This window comes from Tiliqua scincoides, chromosome 1 (genome assembly GCF_035046505.1).
Source record: "Tiliqua scincoides isolate rTilSci1 chromosome 1, rTilSci1.hap2, whole genome shotgun sequence".
In the NCBI taxonomy this organism is placed as follows: domain Eukaryota; kingdom Metazoa; phylum Chordata; class Lepidosauria; order Squamata; family Scincidae; genus Tiliqua; species Tiliqua scincoides.
The window spans coordinates 247,018,387-247,032,502 of NC_089821.1; the positions used below are offsets into that span (position 1 = coordinate 247,018,387).

At 43.4% G+C, this 14,116-nt stretch overlaps 1 protein-coding gene across 3 annotated transcripts in view; it reads right to left on the reverse strand.

Annotated features, from left to right (window-relative positions):
* GALNT14 (polypeptide N-acetylgalactosaminyltransferase 14) overlaps positions 1 to 14,116 on the reverse strand; it is a 253,564-nt gene that overhangs the window by 84,733 nt on the left and 154,715 nt on the right. For all 3 annotated transcript variants that reach the window (XM_066618675.1, XM_066618673.1, XM_066618674.1), the window contains one exon: positions 13,339 to 13,437. In XM_066618675.1, coding sequence (XP_066474772.1) covers positions 13,339 to 13,437 — 99 coding nt within the window. The remainder of the gene's footprint in view (positions 1 to 13,338; positions 13,438 to 14,116) is intronic.

Sequence of the window (14,116 nt, forward strand, 5' to 3'; positions counted from 1 at the left end):
GCTAGAAAAGTTGGATAGGATTGGGTCCTAACATCCAACATATGGACATCAGGAGGTATGGCCAGCATGAACCCAGTGTTAGGGATCATGGCTAGTAGATGTGGTCTGCCCCCCACATGTTCCCTGAATATATAAAGGATGAATGAGTTGACATCTTTATTATCACACAGCATGTCTCATCTTCCACAATGACATATAATCTAGCTTGCATGCGTGGAACCATCCTCTCTGTGGCTTGAATGATACCATCAAAACCCTGAATATCTTCTGTAGTTCACAGTTCTCACTACAGACAAGAGCCACAAATCCTACTTTAGATTTTGCAGCAGAAGGCTGTGATGGAATTGCAATTCTTCTTTCCACATTTCTTTGCAATGTTGACCTGGCTCTCACTGGGTGGCCTTGGAAAGGCACTGCCTCTCTATCTAAGGCCCAAATCCTAACCAACTTTCCAGCACTGGCATTGCTGTGCCAATGAGACATGAACTGCATCCCGCAGTTGGGTAGCACTCACGGAGGCCTCCTCAACGTAAGGGAATGTTTATTCCCTTACCTTGGGGTTGAATTGCCCTTATGTTGGTGCTGGAAAGTGGGTTAGGATTGTACCCTAAATTGCATAGGCTTACTGAGATGATACATGAAATAAGATAGGCACAGTGGAAAGTGTTATAAAATCATTCTAATGCAGCTGAAATGATCCTCTTGATGTGGTTAGACACACTCCAGATCACCCTTTGTTCTGTCATTAATTGTGCTGATGCTGCCATCCAGCCTCTTGCTTTAGGCTCCAAGCTGGCATGCAAGACCTCTGCTTTTTTCTTCCTTGCTGCCCAGCTTGGCATCACCCCCATTAGAGCCCTGTAGTCAGTAATCCAATGGGGAATTGGGCATTTTGCCTACAGTATCATAGACAACAGCTTTTCCTAGCCTGGATGCCTGCCAGTCAATGTGTTGTTTGAAACTTCCATTCTTGTTGATTTTTTTTTTTAAATAGCACCAGGCTGTTCCTAGGACTTTCTAGAGTGTTCAAAAGTAAAAGTAGAAGAAAGCATTTGGCCTGCAAGTCTTCTTATGGTACATTTCACGGGCAACAGGCCTGTAAACAAAGCCCTGCCCACATTTCATACCAGCAGATGGGAGGTGAAAGGATATGCAAAGTTCCTACTTCACACAGTACAGAGGGAAAAGTATATCTTGTCTGCCTGTCTGAAATCACTGATGACCCTGTGACAATCCAAGCCTAGTTCACCCTCCTAAAATGTGAAAGGGAAAGTCGCACCACAGAATAAGCAGAAGGGAGCACCAGCCACTGCTGGGAATCTCACATTTTGCAAGATCTCCCTTGCAAACAATCCAGAACATCTCCAGGACAATGGAGGTGCCTGATCTCCACCTTTCCCAGAGGGAGCAAGAGGGTATATGTAACATGCTGTGTAGAGTTTAGGAGCAGTGAGAGAGTGCCAGTGAGAAGCTGAGCAGATGGAAGGCTGAGAGCTTTGTGTAGCAAAGGGGTGACAGAGACCCTATGCCCAGAGAGGAGGAGGAGGATGCAGATGAAACCTTCAACTCACCCTCCCTCTAACAAGTCTAAGGCAATGAGGTTTTGTTGTTTTTTTAAAAAAAAAAACTTTCTCAATCATGAAATCTTGAGAGCAAACTCTGAATTGCCGAGTTCAACCTCCTGTTGTACCAGGATTCTCTTTGACCCCACCCCATCCCCAGGCTGCAAGGCATTATATGAATAGTTACCAAACTTTTTTGACTGGTGGCTCCCTTGACCTACTGGGCCATTGATCATGGCTCCCCATTAAGGCTTCAATCCTATACACTGTATAGGGAGACTGGTTTTTCACAAGGTTTCTGCAGCTCCCCTAGCTGGTTTCCACAACAATTTGGGAACCACTGCATTATACTATATTTAGACATGCCAAGGGGAAGACAGGCAATTGTCTGCACCGCCTCCTTGAAGAAGGCAGGGAGAAATAAAGAAGTGGAGGAACTGACCTCATTCCACCATGATGTTGGATGCTCAGATAAGTGATTTTCTTTTTTCTTTCAGAAGTCATTTGCAAGTCATAAAGCTTGTAGGTCAAGTGCATTGCACAATGCAGCTTGTTTTATTCCTTTTCCCTGCAGTACAGGTCAACGTTCATCGGCTTAAAAGCCATTTCTGCCCAACTTTGCATATACGAAACAGGGATCAAATGTGTATACCTGTGGGCTGGGCAGAAATGGGTTATCTGTCAACAGTAGTACATTACTTGACATTCACTTGCAGATGTTACAGAGGCTGCTGGTCTGTATCGGACCCTTGAGCTCTCTACTTTTTATTAGGATTACCAAAAAGGAGAAAGAGTGCCAATGCCTTTAACTACTGTATAGAAGAGGAAATTTTGGCAGACGCAGCTCTTTAAACCCTTCCATATTGAGCTGAACCTGTCAAAATTCCTTCTTCTATACAACTGTAAAAGGTATAGGCGCTCTGCCCCCTTTCTATCTGGTAACCCTACTTTTCATATTAGAAAGATTTGTGGAGGCTCCCTCCACCCCGAACATTTCTGGATTGAAGTAGAGCCTCACTCTACTTCTCACTGGGGCCTCACTTGGGTTTGGATACATCTGTGAAAGACAATTTATGATTTTCATTCTAGTGCTCACTGCTTGGTTATTTGGCATCAGGAGGGCTTCCTCCCCTTCCTTTAGAAACCTCTTCCTTTGGGGCAACTGAGTCTGCCAGAATGACAGTGAATTTGTGCCACAATAATGTTTTCTTTAGTGAAAAGTTCAATTTCATATTTAGGTCTTGACCAGCTGCCATATTTTTAGCTGGATAAAATTATATTAATATTTATTTGTACTTCCCTCATCTTTTTTTAAAAAAGAGTGGTGTATATGGGGCAGTAGCATACCTGCCATTATGTGAAAGGCACAAATGCCCTGGGTGCGGAGCCTTGCGCACCTCTAGGACTGTGCAGAATCCTCACTGAGGCTCCCGATGCAGTTGGAAACTGTGCTTCCGGTTTCCTGGAAGTACAGTTTAAGACTATGGGAAAGCCTCAGGAGGCTTCTCTGATGTGTTCCGGAGTCACGTGAGACTCCATTTCACTCCACGTGAATGGGAGGGGCAGATTTGCATGGGGGGGTGGCGGTATCCCACGGGGGCGCCATCACGGACCTTTGTCCCAGGGCTGGGGAAGTCTGCCACTGATATGGGGTTATATGCAGGACCAACAGAGACACACTCCCCTGTCCTGCCCCAGGCACAGATCATTCACCCAGTGATCAAGAGAGAGAGAGAGAGAGAGAGAGAGAGAGAGAGAGAGAGCCCAACAGCAGGGACTGTTTAAAACTAGTAAAACTTGAATTAAAAGAAGCAAAGAAGGCAACTCTTGAAAGCAAAGAAAGGAACCGATGGGCATTTTCGGAGAGAGTTTGCAACTTTGGAGCCAAAACAGAATGGTCTTTCCCCAAACAGCATTTGAACTGAAAGGGTGGAGTATTTTATGGGAGGGGCATACCTCAGCGGCACAGCACAATCCTTGCAAGTTTAAGAACCTAACCTGATTCCATCCAGTTCAAGGATCTTGAGTACATAGAGTAGCTGGCAGAGCTGCAAGTAGTGCTCCCTCTAAGCTGCACACCTCCCAGCTGAGTTCCACATGGAGCTTGGCAACCTGAAAGTCCGGCAATGACGTGATTACAGCATCACCAAACATGCGGAGGCAGCATCACCGTGTTTGTCTTCTTTGTCATTAGCACATGGGCAGAGCTGGCCTGAAGGCAGCATTTTGGTGGGGTGGTGCCCTTTTTTCCCACCAACTTGCCTCCACTGCTCCATCTCCTCCTGCATTGGAAAAGGGGGACATCAAAGAAGAGGACATGTGGAGGAGAATAGAGTGCTGAGGTAGACACTGGAGAGTGGGAGGCGCAGAAGTTGGCACAAATTGATTAAGGGAAGCAGAATTTGGCATGCCACCTCAGGCATCAGGATGTCCTTGGCCAGCCCTGCACACAGGTGATTGAAAATATGATGAAGCTGTGGATTCTGGCTTCTCATCTAAAGAGTCTGAACCCTTTGACCTCAAAGAAACACTCAGCTAGTGTCAATTCCTCTGGGCCAGCTCAAGGTGAGTGGGATACCTGTGGCAGAACCCGCTGATTCATATTATGCACCAGAACCACCATCCAAAGCACCTGGAATTCACAACATGACACTACCAATCAGAGCAGACAATATTGGGCTTGATATACCACTGTTTTGAATTGGTATAACAGCTTCACATGCCCCAGTGGAGCAGATCCCTTTCTACAGATCTGAGTATATATAATGCATGACCTGCATGGGAGAAGGCAGGAGTGCCAATCATGCAAGAGTCCGAGTACGTGATCTAAATAGCAGCCTTGTGTGCAGTAATGGACCTGACCCGCTACGCGCCCCGGGGCAAAGGTCTGTGATGCCATCCCCCTGCACCACACCGCCTCCCCCACTTTCCCAGTGCCACGGAGCCTCGCACAACGTTGGGACTGACTGGGAAAGCGTTCTGAAGCTTCCCTGCGGTCTTAAACAGTGCTTCCAGGAAGCCGGAAGTACTGCTTAAGATAGTGTTGGAAGCCTCAGTAAGCTTCCCGCAGAGTCTGGAGTGCTGCACGGATGCAGCACTTGGGCATCCTCCAAACCTGCCGCTGCTTATGTGAATGTAGGATATAGACGCCTGTGCTTTTCTAGAGCTGCAGGGAATAACTGTGGTTTTGCAGATATATCATGTAATGAGTAAGCTTCATCACCAGCACCCTTATGCTACTGCACAATTATGAAGGACAATTAGCTGTGAAGCTCTCTTGGTTTGCATGGAGATTATGTTTTCAAGGACAACCTCTGAGTTCCTCTGGATGAGCCATGAAGAGGTCTGGGCACATGGCCATTTTTTCATTTGCTAGTTCACTCTTGGCTAAGCTTTCCTACGGGGGACTGAAGAGATGCCTAATTTTCACTACAGGCTTCCTAAAAGTAGCACTTAATCCCTATGTGTGTCTTGAATCTGCAAAGTACTGAATGTAAAGCTCTTTCCATTGTAAAATGTAAAAGGAATTTCTACGCCGAGAGCCTCTCTACTCCACATGTACAGTTGTATAAGTTTGAATTTGTGCATGCGTGTGCACATTTTTTTTAAAAAGTATTAATTTTACAGCTTCAAGTGCTATGTGGGTGTTTGTTTTTGTTTAGTTTGCAACAACTTGTAATAAACTGTTCTTATGCCAAAATTAGAATGACTCACATTGACTTCATATCTGATGCTCTATCCTTGTGATGCTTTTTACTAATAGTCAATCTTGAATGACAACCAGGGTTTAAAACATGAAAATAATAATTGAGATAAATTGGTTTGAACAGGGATGATACATATTTGTTTTTAAATAGTACCAACCAAGGGTATACTCAATGCAAAAAAAAAAAAAAAAAATTGAGAACCATAACCTCAAACATTTGAACCCTGGAATGACTATCCAGAACATGTTAAACCATAGCCAAAATGCACTGGGGAGTAAAATAAAGCCAAAATACACTTGATTATATGTATCCTAAACCTGGTAAGAGGAGCTGATAATCCATGACAAGAATCACAAGAATCTGAAAAATAGGCCTGCGTGGATTCTGAGTACATATTTGGATGACTTTGATTTCAATTAATGCTTCTGAATGTTGCAGCCTACGTGTACAGGCTACTTCTGTTAATAAATTGGCATTGAGATCCACTGACTTCAGTGTAACAATGCAGACTTATAGCTAACCCAATGCAATCAATAGAAAGAGCTGAAACAGAGTGCGCTAAAATTACTGCTGAATCTTTTATTCTTGCAAACGCAGGTTTCAGACCAAGAAGGAAAAAGGAACTCTCGACAGTCAATCTTCCTCTTTTTACATTTCATCTTTGCAACAAGCAGGTATCTGAAGAGAGGTCTAGCCCTTAGCATACTTGAAAGTAAATCCCCTTGAGTTCAAAAGAGCTTACTTTCTAGTAAGTGTGTTGAACACTGCTGCCGCAGGGATCCACAAGATATGTAAAGCTACCATTTCCAGACCTGACTTTCTGAGATTTTATATTCTATTCCATCACTTTCATTTCACTTCCCATATAGCACATGAGGATCTTAAACTACTCACTATCTTACTTTGCTACTGTTTCCTTCTGTCTAAGATGTCTCACTGTCTTTAAATTAGTGCAATATGCAAAGTGTGCAGGTCTTACCATTCACAGTTCATCTTAACAAGTGGTTTCTCAGAATGAAGCACAGTGATTTACTGACTCCTGGGATCCAAAAGAGCCAATATCTTAACATGCCTAAATTTATTTGTTATTGATTGTTTTGTCCAATTTATATGCCACCCTATTTCATGGGGTTGGAGGAACTTATATCATTTTTTTTCTACTTGTTAATAGTACTGTCCCCAATGGGTTTACAATCTAAAAATAATAATTTGGGGCTAAACCTCAGGAGCTGGACTCCAGCCAGATTCAAGGGGAAAACAAAGTATAACATGAGAGTCATGAGTCTTTAGGTCTAGGGTTCAATGGGCAAGCAGACAAACCACACAGAACCGGTACCACCTAATCTGGAGGCTTTTTCCAATGCCCTTACAGTTCAGGAGAAGCCAGTAGGCTGCTTGAGTAGAATGACTCACCACGGAGCCCATCATAACACAAGGAAACTCGCCTGATCACAAGTGACATTCTTAGCAAAGATGAGGTCCAAAGTTCCCAGTACTTACCTTAGCAGTTGCCAACATAAAGAACATCCTCTTTCAGGCAATACCTTGATATTTCCGATTAAGCAACTGCCAAATGATTTGGAGACTGTTGTTTTTGTTAGTTGGAAGTGATATCACATGACAAGGCAAAGAGCACCAACAGTCCTATAATATGATCTCTCACATTTGAGACTGCTGCCTTAGACATTTGTACTGCTACATAAGAAAGCATGTAATTATGATTGCATTAGAGATGCACACATTTCATCCTGTTACCTTGTCACTTTCCCCCCTTAAGATTTTCTCAATTTCATTATAATCCTGATTGCTATTTATTGGTCTAAAAACAACTATGAAAAGAAAAATGCCCTTCTGTACACTGAAAATTAATGTGTCATAAAGCTACAATCCTATGCATACTTATGGGGGAGTAAACCTAAATCCAATGGGACTTACTTCAGAGTAAATATGCTTAGAGCTGGACTATAAAACTTATTCAATGCCTCTTGAATTTATCTGGCAAAGGTTTTAAAAGAATGAAGTTCATTTCACACATGTTCATTTGAAAGGGATTAGTCTCTCTCTCTCTCTCTCTCTCTCTCTCTCTCTCTCTCTCTCTGGTTTTGAACCCAGCTCAGATCCCATCTGTTTCTTAATTACATAGGCTGATTTGACCCGTCCTCTAATTGATCTTTTTTTCCCCTCCACTCAGCAAATGCTTAGCTTAATCAGATCTTACAAATCTCTAACCATAACATTCATAACATCTTGGATCTTTTTCAATGGGTCAGGATAAATGAAACAGTGCATACCTCGGCATGTCTACTCAGAAGTAACTGTCATTAAGTTCAATAGAATTGGTATTCCTCGCTAACTGTGTACACAATTGCAGCCTGTGTTTCTACGGGGTCTTCAAGTACTACATGTAAATGACTGAACTGAATGTCCCATAATTCCTGTGATATTAACAAACAATACTCTCTGTTTATTAGAAGTCAGTAGGGAATTAGGATAGGATGATCATTGCTTGACTTGCTCAGCAGCAGGACAGCAGAACGAGATTCCAGCATCTCAAGTGCCGTCCCCTGTGAATTCCATTTTCACTTTGAAATTACTCAAAAGATAGAGATGGAACCTGAAGGGGCTTATTCCTGTCATTGGCTAACAACAGTGAGATCAAAACTATAACTATTACAATGTGTCCATATGTACATCTGCATGTTTCTGCAGGAACTTTGCTATCACATTGTATTTTAGTGTGGTGTATTTTACTATGGCTCCTGTATATTGTCTGACAAAATATAGCATCGTGCAAGCAACACATCCTATAATAGTAAAGATATAGTTCCCACCCTGTTGGCATCCTTCAGTCTCAGAAGACTATGGTATCACGCTCTGAATGGTGGTTCTGGAACAGAGTGTCCTCTCCAGTGCGCAAAGCCTGGGTAAAGTAGATATGGAGGATAGACTGTTACCCATGCAGCAAATCCCCCCTCTCCACATCACTGAAATGATCCAATGGAAAGGCAGAAGCCAATACGGTTGGTTCCAGCGACGTCGCAGGAGTTGCCAGAACGTGACTGTGTTCAGCCATGAACTGCCTCAGGGACTCCGGCTCCGGATTTTGCCTCGAGGTTGACTCCTGAAGCCTTTTCCATAACTAGATGTAGCCACAAGGCAGTGGAGGTTTGGGATCAGAGTTTTCCTTTTCTCAGATGAATTGCTTTCCCAGGCTGATGAGTCCCATCTACCCGGTGGCTGTTTAGTCGCCTCTTACGACAAGTACAGCCAAACTGAGGGCCTATTCTTATCCCCCAGGGGTTGACAGTTCCCACCCATACCTTGCACAATGTTATTTATTTATTGCACTTTTCTCAATGCAGAGTTACAGTGACACAGAATCTAGATTTGTGTGTGTGTGTGTGTGTGTGTGTGTGTGTGTGTGTGTGAGATCCTGGACCTTTAATAATTGTATAGAAGAGGGAATTTCAGCAGGTGCAGCTTTTCATCTCACAGATGACAAGTTGAATCTGCTGAAATTCTGTCTTTAACACAATTGCTAAAGGTTCAGGATTCCGAAAGTTGAAAGCTTGCCCACCCCAACCCTAATATAATGGCACATCTATTGGTGAATTTTGACTTTCAAAAGGGATACTATCTAGCACAACACGTAGGAGGAAAAAACAACAAGATAAACCTACTACAACATAAAAATATCACATAGACCACAAAGATCCAGTTAGAAAGGCTGCAACATCAACTTTCTGAAGCAGTGCTTCTTAAAGTGTGGGTTGGGTGGGTCTAGGTGGGTTGCGAGCCAATTTCAGGTGGGTCTCCATTCATTTCAATATTTCATTTTTAATATATTAGACTTGATGCTCCCATGTTATGTGACTGCATTTGGGGAAATGTTACAGCTCTGTACTTTTAACAGGCTACTATGTATATGCTTTTAACAATGATAGTCAATGGGACTGACTCCTGGGTAAGTGTGGGTAGGATTGCAGTCTAGAATTGTGATAAATTTTCCTGCTTGATGATGTCACTTCCGGTCATGACATCACTTCCAATGCATTCCGAGAGTTTCTTATCCTAAAAAGTGGGTCCCAATATTAAATGTGTGAGAACCACTGCTCTAGAGCATTAAGACCATATAGACTACAGGTCCAACCTTGTTATACACAGATTTTTTATACACGGATTTGACTCAACAAGAATGGCCTCTGCAAATGAGAAGGAATGTGCTGATCCCTGGAGAAGGGGAAAAATGCACCCCTTTAAAATGCTTTTCTTACTGTTGTAGAGATCTTTATCTCAACATGATGAGAAGGGCCCTTTAAATTAAAAGAAAATAATCCTTTACAATAGTTAGAGAGAGGGCAGCCAGTTGACAATCCAACAATCCAATCTCTCTCCAAGCGAACCCTCCCTTCCCCCTTAACAAGGCAAAGAAAGATAATCCTTTCTAAGGGCCTGTCATCTTAATGACTCTGTCTTAACATCACAAAGGTCAGCAAGGCTGTTTTTAAATCACCCCAGTGAAGGGACTTAGTTTTTTTAATTGATTTGCTATAGTTCTATTTTTGCCACCCACATGAGTTCTAGGAACTGAACCCACCGGAATAATGAGACTCAACCTGTACTCACAAATAGTAAGTTTCTAGTTGTGAATAATTCAACTTATAGGACTGAATTACTTTCAAGCCTACAGCAAAAATATTGCAACAGGATCCACTGGGCCCAGAAAATAAATGAGGGTAATGATGTGGCAGCAAAAGGCAAATCTGCTTCAGGGCTGGATATGGGGCAGGATCAACACAGCTGTCTATGGCAAAGATGAGAGCTATAAACCTCCAATTGAGGTTTATAATGAAGTGAAGTCTTGTAAGATGCTAGCACTTGCAATATTGTGGCCATATGGGGCACTTCCATTGCTTCTAAAAATGTGCTGGTTGAGAAGTGAAAAGAGAAGGCAGATGGAGAGACGGATCCAAAAAAGAACAGACTAAGGAAGGCTCCCATAATAATTTGGGGGGGGGGGGGCAGAGCCCTGATAATCCAAGAAGCCAACATGGGAGAAGGAGGGTAAGGTGAGGAGAACTCACCAAAGAGGCAATTCCCCTGAATGCACCATGACCAATGTTAAAAATCTTTTAATGCTGGGGGGGAAGGGTAAAAGTGTAGCCTGATTCCTATGTGTTGCTGAAATGATGTGGTAATATAGGTCAGGAAGGTTGAATTCATTTTCACACAGAGATAGAATTATAAGTGGGTCTATGAACATGGCAGAGTTCTCTTCTCCTCAAGGGGGCAGTTCAACATTAAACAGGTTGGTGAAGGTTGTAACTATTACCTGTAGGACCTGTATATTGGAAGTAAAATATATTAATTATGCTGTTTATTGTCATGCAATAAAGGAGAAGGAAACAGAGATGACCAAAAATTATACTTCGCATGAAGTATTTTAGCAAATTTATCTCATTGATCGAATTTGGTAGTAATTATGAGGACTGAACCCCACCATAGCTTTCCCTCAAATGTAAAATACTTGTTATACTTTGTGACAAGATGGCAGGTGGGCTAGATGGAAAATAGTGCTACCATGACATTGTGCACATTTCCTTAATTTTTCTGACTTGATTGACATGGGGGTTCTCATAGAAAATAAGGTTAGACTCAAGATGGGCACATGTGAATATTTTCCACAGGTGTCTAGGAGCAACATTGCTGTCCCCGTCCTTCCTTTCTTCAAGCTCATGGGAGGGTCTGCCTTCCCCTATGTTCAGCCATTGAGCCCTATGTCAGGATCATCCGACAAATGAGTAGCACACTGCTACCAGACCAGTCACTAACCCACAGCAAGTCCTGCAGCCAGTAGGTTGGCCACGATCAGAACCCGCAACTACTTACGCCTCATCCTAGTTGCTAGGGTGATCGAGACATGGGGGGAGGCAGGTTCTGCACACACCCATAAGGCAGGACCCAGTATAAAGAATTCTGTCAGTACAAGCGATGGGGCAATAGCAGGAGGATGAAAACCTGAGGGTTCTGTCCCCACAGCTTCTGGAGAGGGGGGAGGAAGTACATGCTGTATAAAGCCAATCTGAAGCAACAGGGGAAGGGTCTCCAGGCCAGGCAGCAGGCTCTTTCGCAGGTAGATAGAGAAGGACAACCTAGAGGCCAAGCAAGCAGGCATTGTGACTAAAACAAGGGAGGATCCCCTTTCCAACCTGGGCCAGAAGTTAGGGAGCCTCATGACAGACCTTCCTTTGTACTGTCAGCCTCTAGTCAGCGACAGTAGCCAAAGGTATAGTTTAGATAAGGACATTAAATCACATCCTTGGATACCCCACCACCCCAGTAGCAAAGAACTTTGTGATTTTCACATTTAGAATATGGGAAATGAATCATTTGTGAACAATCTGCGTCCCTGCAATTAATTGCTCTAAAAGTAGTGGGATCTTTCTGAATAATGAATGAGCTTGGCAATTGCACGATCTGTTCACAGAGAACTTGCCAATATAAAAAAGGAGGGAACAAGAGCTAAGCAACCACAGAATTAATCACTGAATATGCCACTTGGAAAAAATGACTGTGTCGGAAGTACAGCGCTCAGGCTTTGCCTGTCAGAAATGACCAGCAGGCATTCAAAATATTGAAATACTCAGAATTCTTAGGCAAGCAAAGCACTGAGAGTGTAGCTGAAGAGGACGTGAGCGCAAAAAAATGGAAAGAGCTGTCATTATATATCATCACAATGGACAAAACTTGCAGTCAAGAAATCTGGGTCCATTATATGGCCTTGTTGTGGTTTCCCTGACACAAGAATCGCACAAACCCACAACAACTGTGATGCGGCTTCCCTGTAGCCCAGTTCCCCACCACTGGGGAACAAATGAAGCAAGCTATGAATGGGGCCAACCACACAATTCTTTCCTACCTGATCATTGCCTTCCCTTTCATTTGGACCACAGGGAAATGATGCTGATGCTGGTGAGGAGCATGAGAAAGTAGCCTAATCCATTCACACTTATTAATGGCCCAATCCTAACCAAGACTTGTACTGATGGAACTTGCATCCCTTCAGCAGAGGGCCAAAGCTGCCGATGCAGTAGCTGCTACGACAGTGCACAGATCAAGGCTGCCAACACAATTGACCGGTGGCCATGGTGCCAAAGACCTCTGGAACCCCTGCTGGAGCAGGTGAACAGCAGATTGGGCATTCTGGGGGAGAATTGGGGTGGGAATTGGAACTGGCCAGTGGTGTGACAAGTATGGGCTGGGGTCAAATATTGGTGGCACCAGCAATGCCAATGTATTCTATGGCCTAGCCCGGGTTTGATCTGTCCCCTTGGACCCACTTGGATTTGGCCCAGCCAAAGAGCTGTGGAATAAACAAGTACAAAAGTCACTGCCTAGTCCCCAGCTAGTCCATACAATGCAGCTGAAGCATGTGTCAGCACTACTGTTCACTCTGGGTCGGCCCAGGATGGATCAGGCAGTTTCCTGAAAGTTTTAATGTACTTTACCTCAGCTAACACAGTAATCCTTATAACAACTCAGTAAGGCAAATCACCTCATTGCAGTCAAGGAGCTGCGACCGAGAGACAACCTCACTTCTTTGCTCAAGGCAACCTATGAGTTGTGACTTAGACCAGGTTTGAACCAGAACTTCCAAGCTCTCATAGCTATGACACTACACCAGCTCTTATAGCGTAAGACAAAGAGGCCAAGCCCTGTACAGGGTCAAGCTCTTCAAGCCAAAGGTCAACAAAAATAATCTTAAAACTTCCCCTACAAGACTCCTTTGGCCAGATCTGCCTGACTGCAACCTTATCTTAAAAGGAAAACAGTGCAGTCATTCTATTTCCTCATGTTATGATAAGCAACAGGAGACAATTTCTCACAAGTCTTATCAGGTGATTTTCTTCCATCCTTAATTGATAGGTAGGCATTGTCAAATTGCCACTGCAGGTCTAGCCCACCCTACTCATCTACAATTTCAAACCTCTTTAAAAAAATGAAAACATTTGAAAGAAAGCTGGCATCTTGGAAACAATTTATCTTTCCACTGTGAGAATCAGGTTTACCTTCTTATGGTCCTTAGTAGTGTGGACCGGGCTTCATTATGAAAGGTGATGATGATGCTAGTTGGTGGCAGATCTTTACGATAGTGCAAAGTAGTGCACCTGAATGGAGAGAGAGAGAGAGAGAGAGAGATTAGTAAATTTATGGAATCTTAAGAGATTGATACCAATAAATACTACCCTTACCAAAAAAGGTGGGGCACTTGGCACATACTGGAGACCCTGGGGCAAAGCCCTGCACTTGACCCTCCCACAGCATGTTTGCCACTGTGTCATCATCATCCACAAGCCTACTAGTGGCAAATGCCAATGGCTTTTCATCCCGTTCACCAATGGTAGTATCCCAGACCACCCTATCATCATGCAGTGGCCTCCAGGGATGTTTCTATTTGTAGACAACATCATCTTGGCTGAGTTGTGCCAGCACTAGCACTAGTGCTGGGGTTCAGGGCTCAACATGGCTGGACAGACCCTCTGATAGGCATGGATCCAGTGCTTGACCTGGCTGACTACTGAGGCTGCTCCTAGTAATAAGGGTTGTTTGAGCAATTTTAAAATGTATCCACTTCTCAACTGGAGAGTACAAAATCCATGCTACGCAGTATCTACTAAATCTATGAAACACGTATATTGGTATAGTTGTTATGAATAATTATACAGGATTGAAGTCTTAAGGATTAACCCTTTATTGTAAACAAGATGTACAGGTGCCAAAGAAAAGTCCACCAGCACCTAAATTTGAGGCTGCTGTAGGAACACCATCTTTGTCCTATTATGTCCT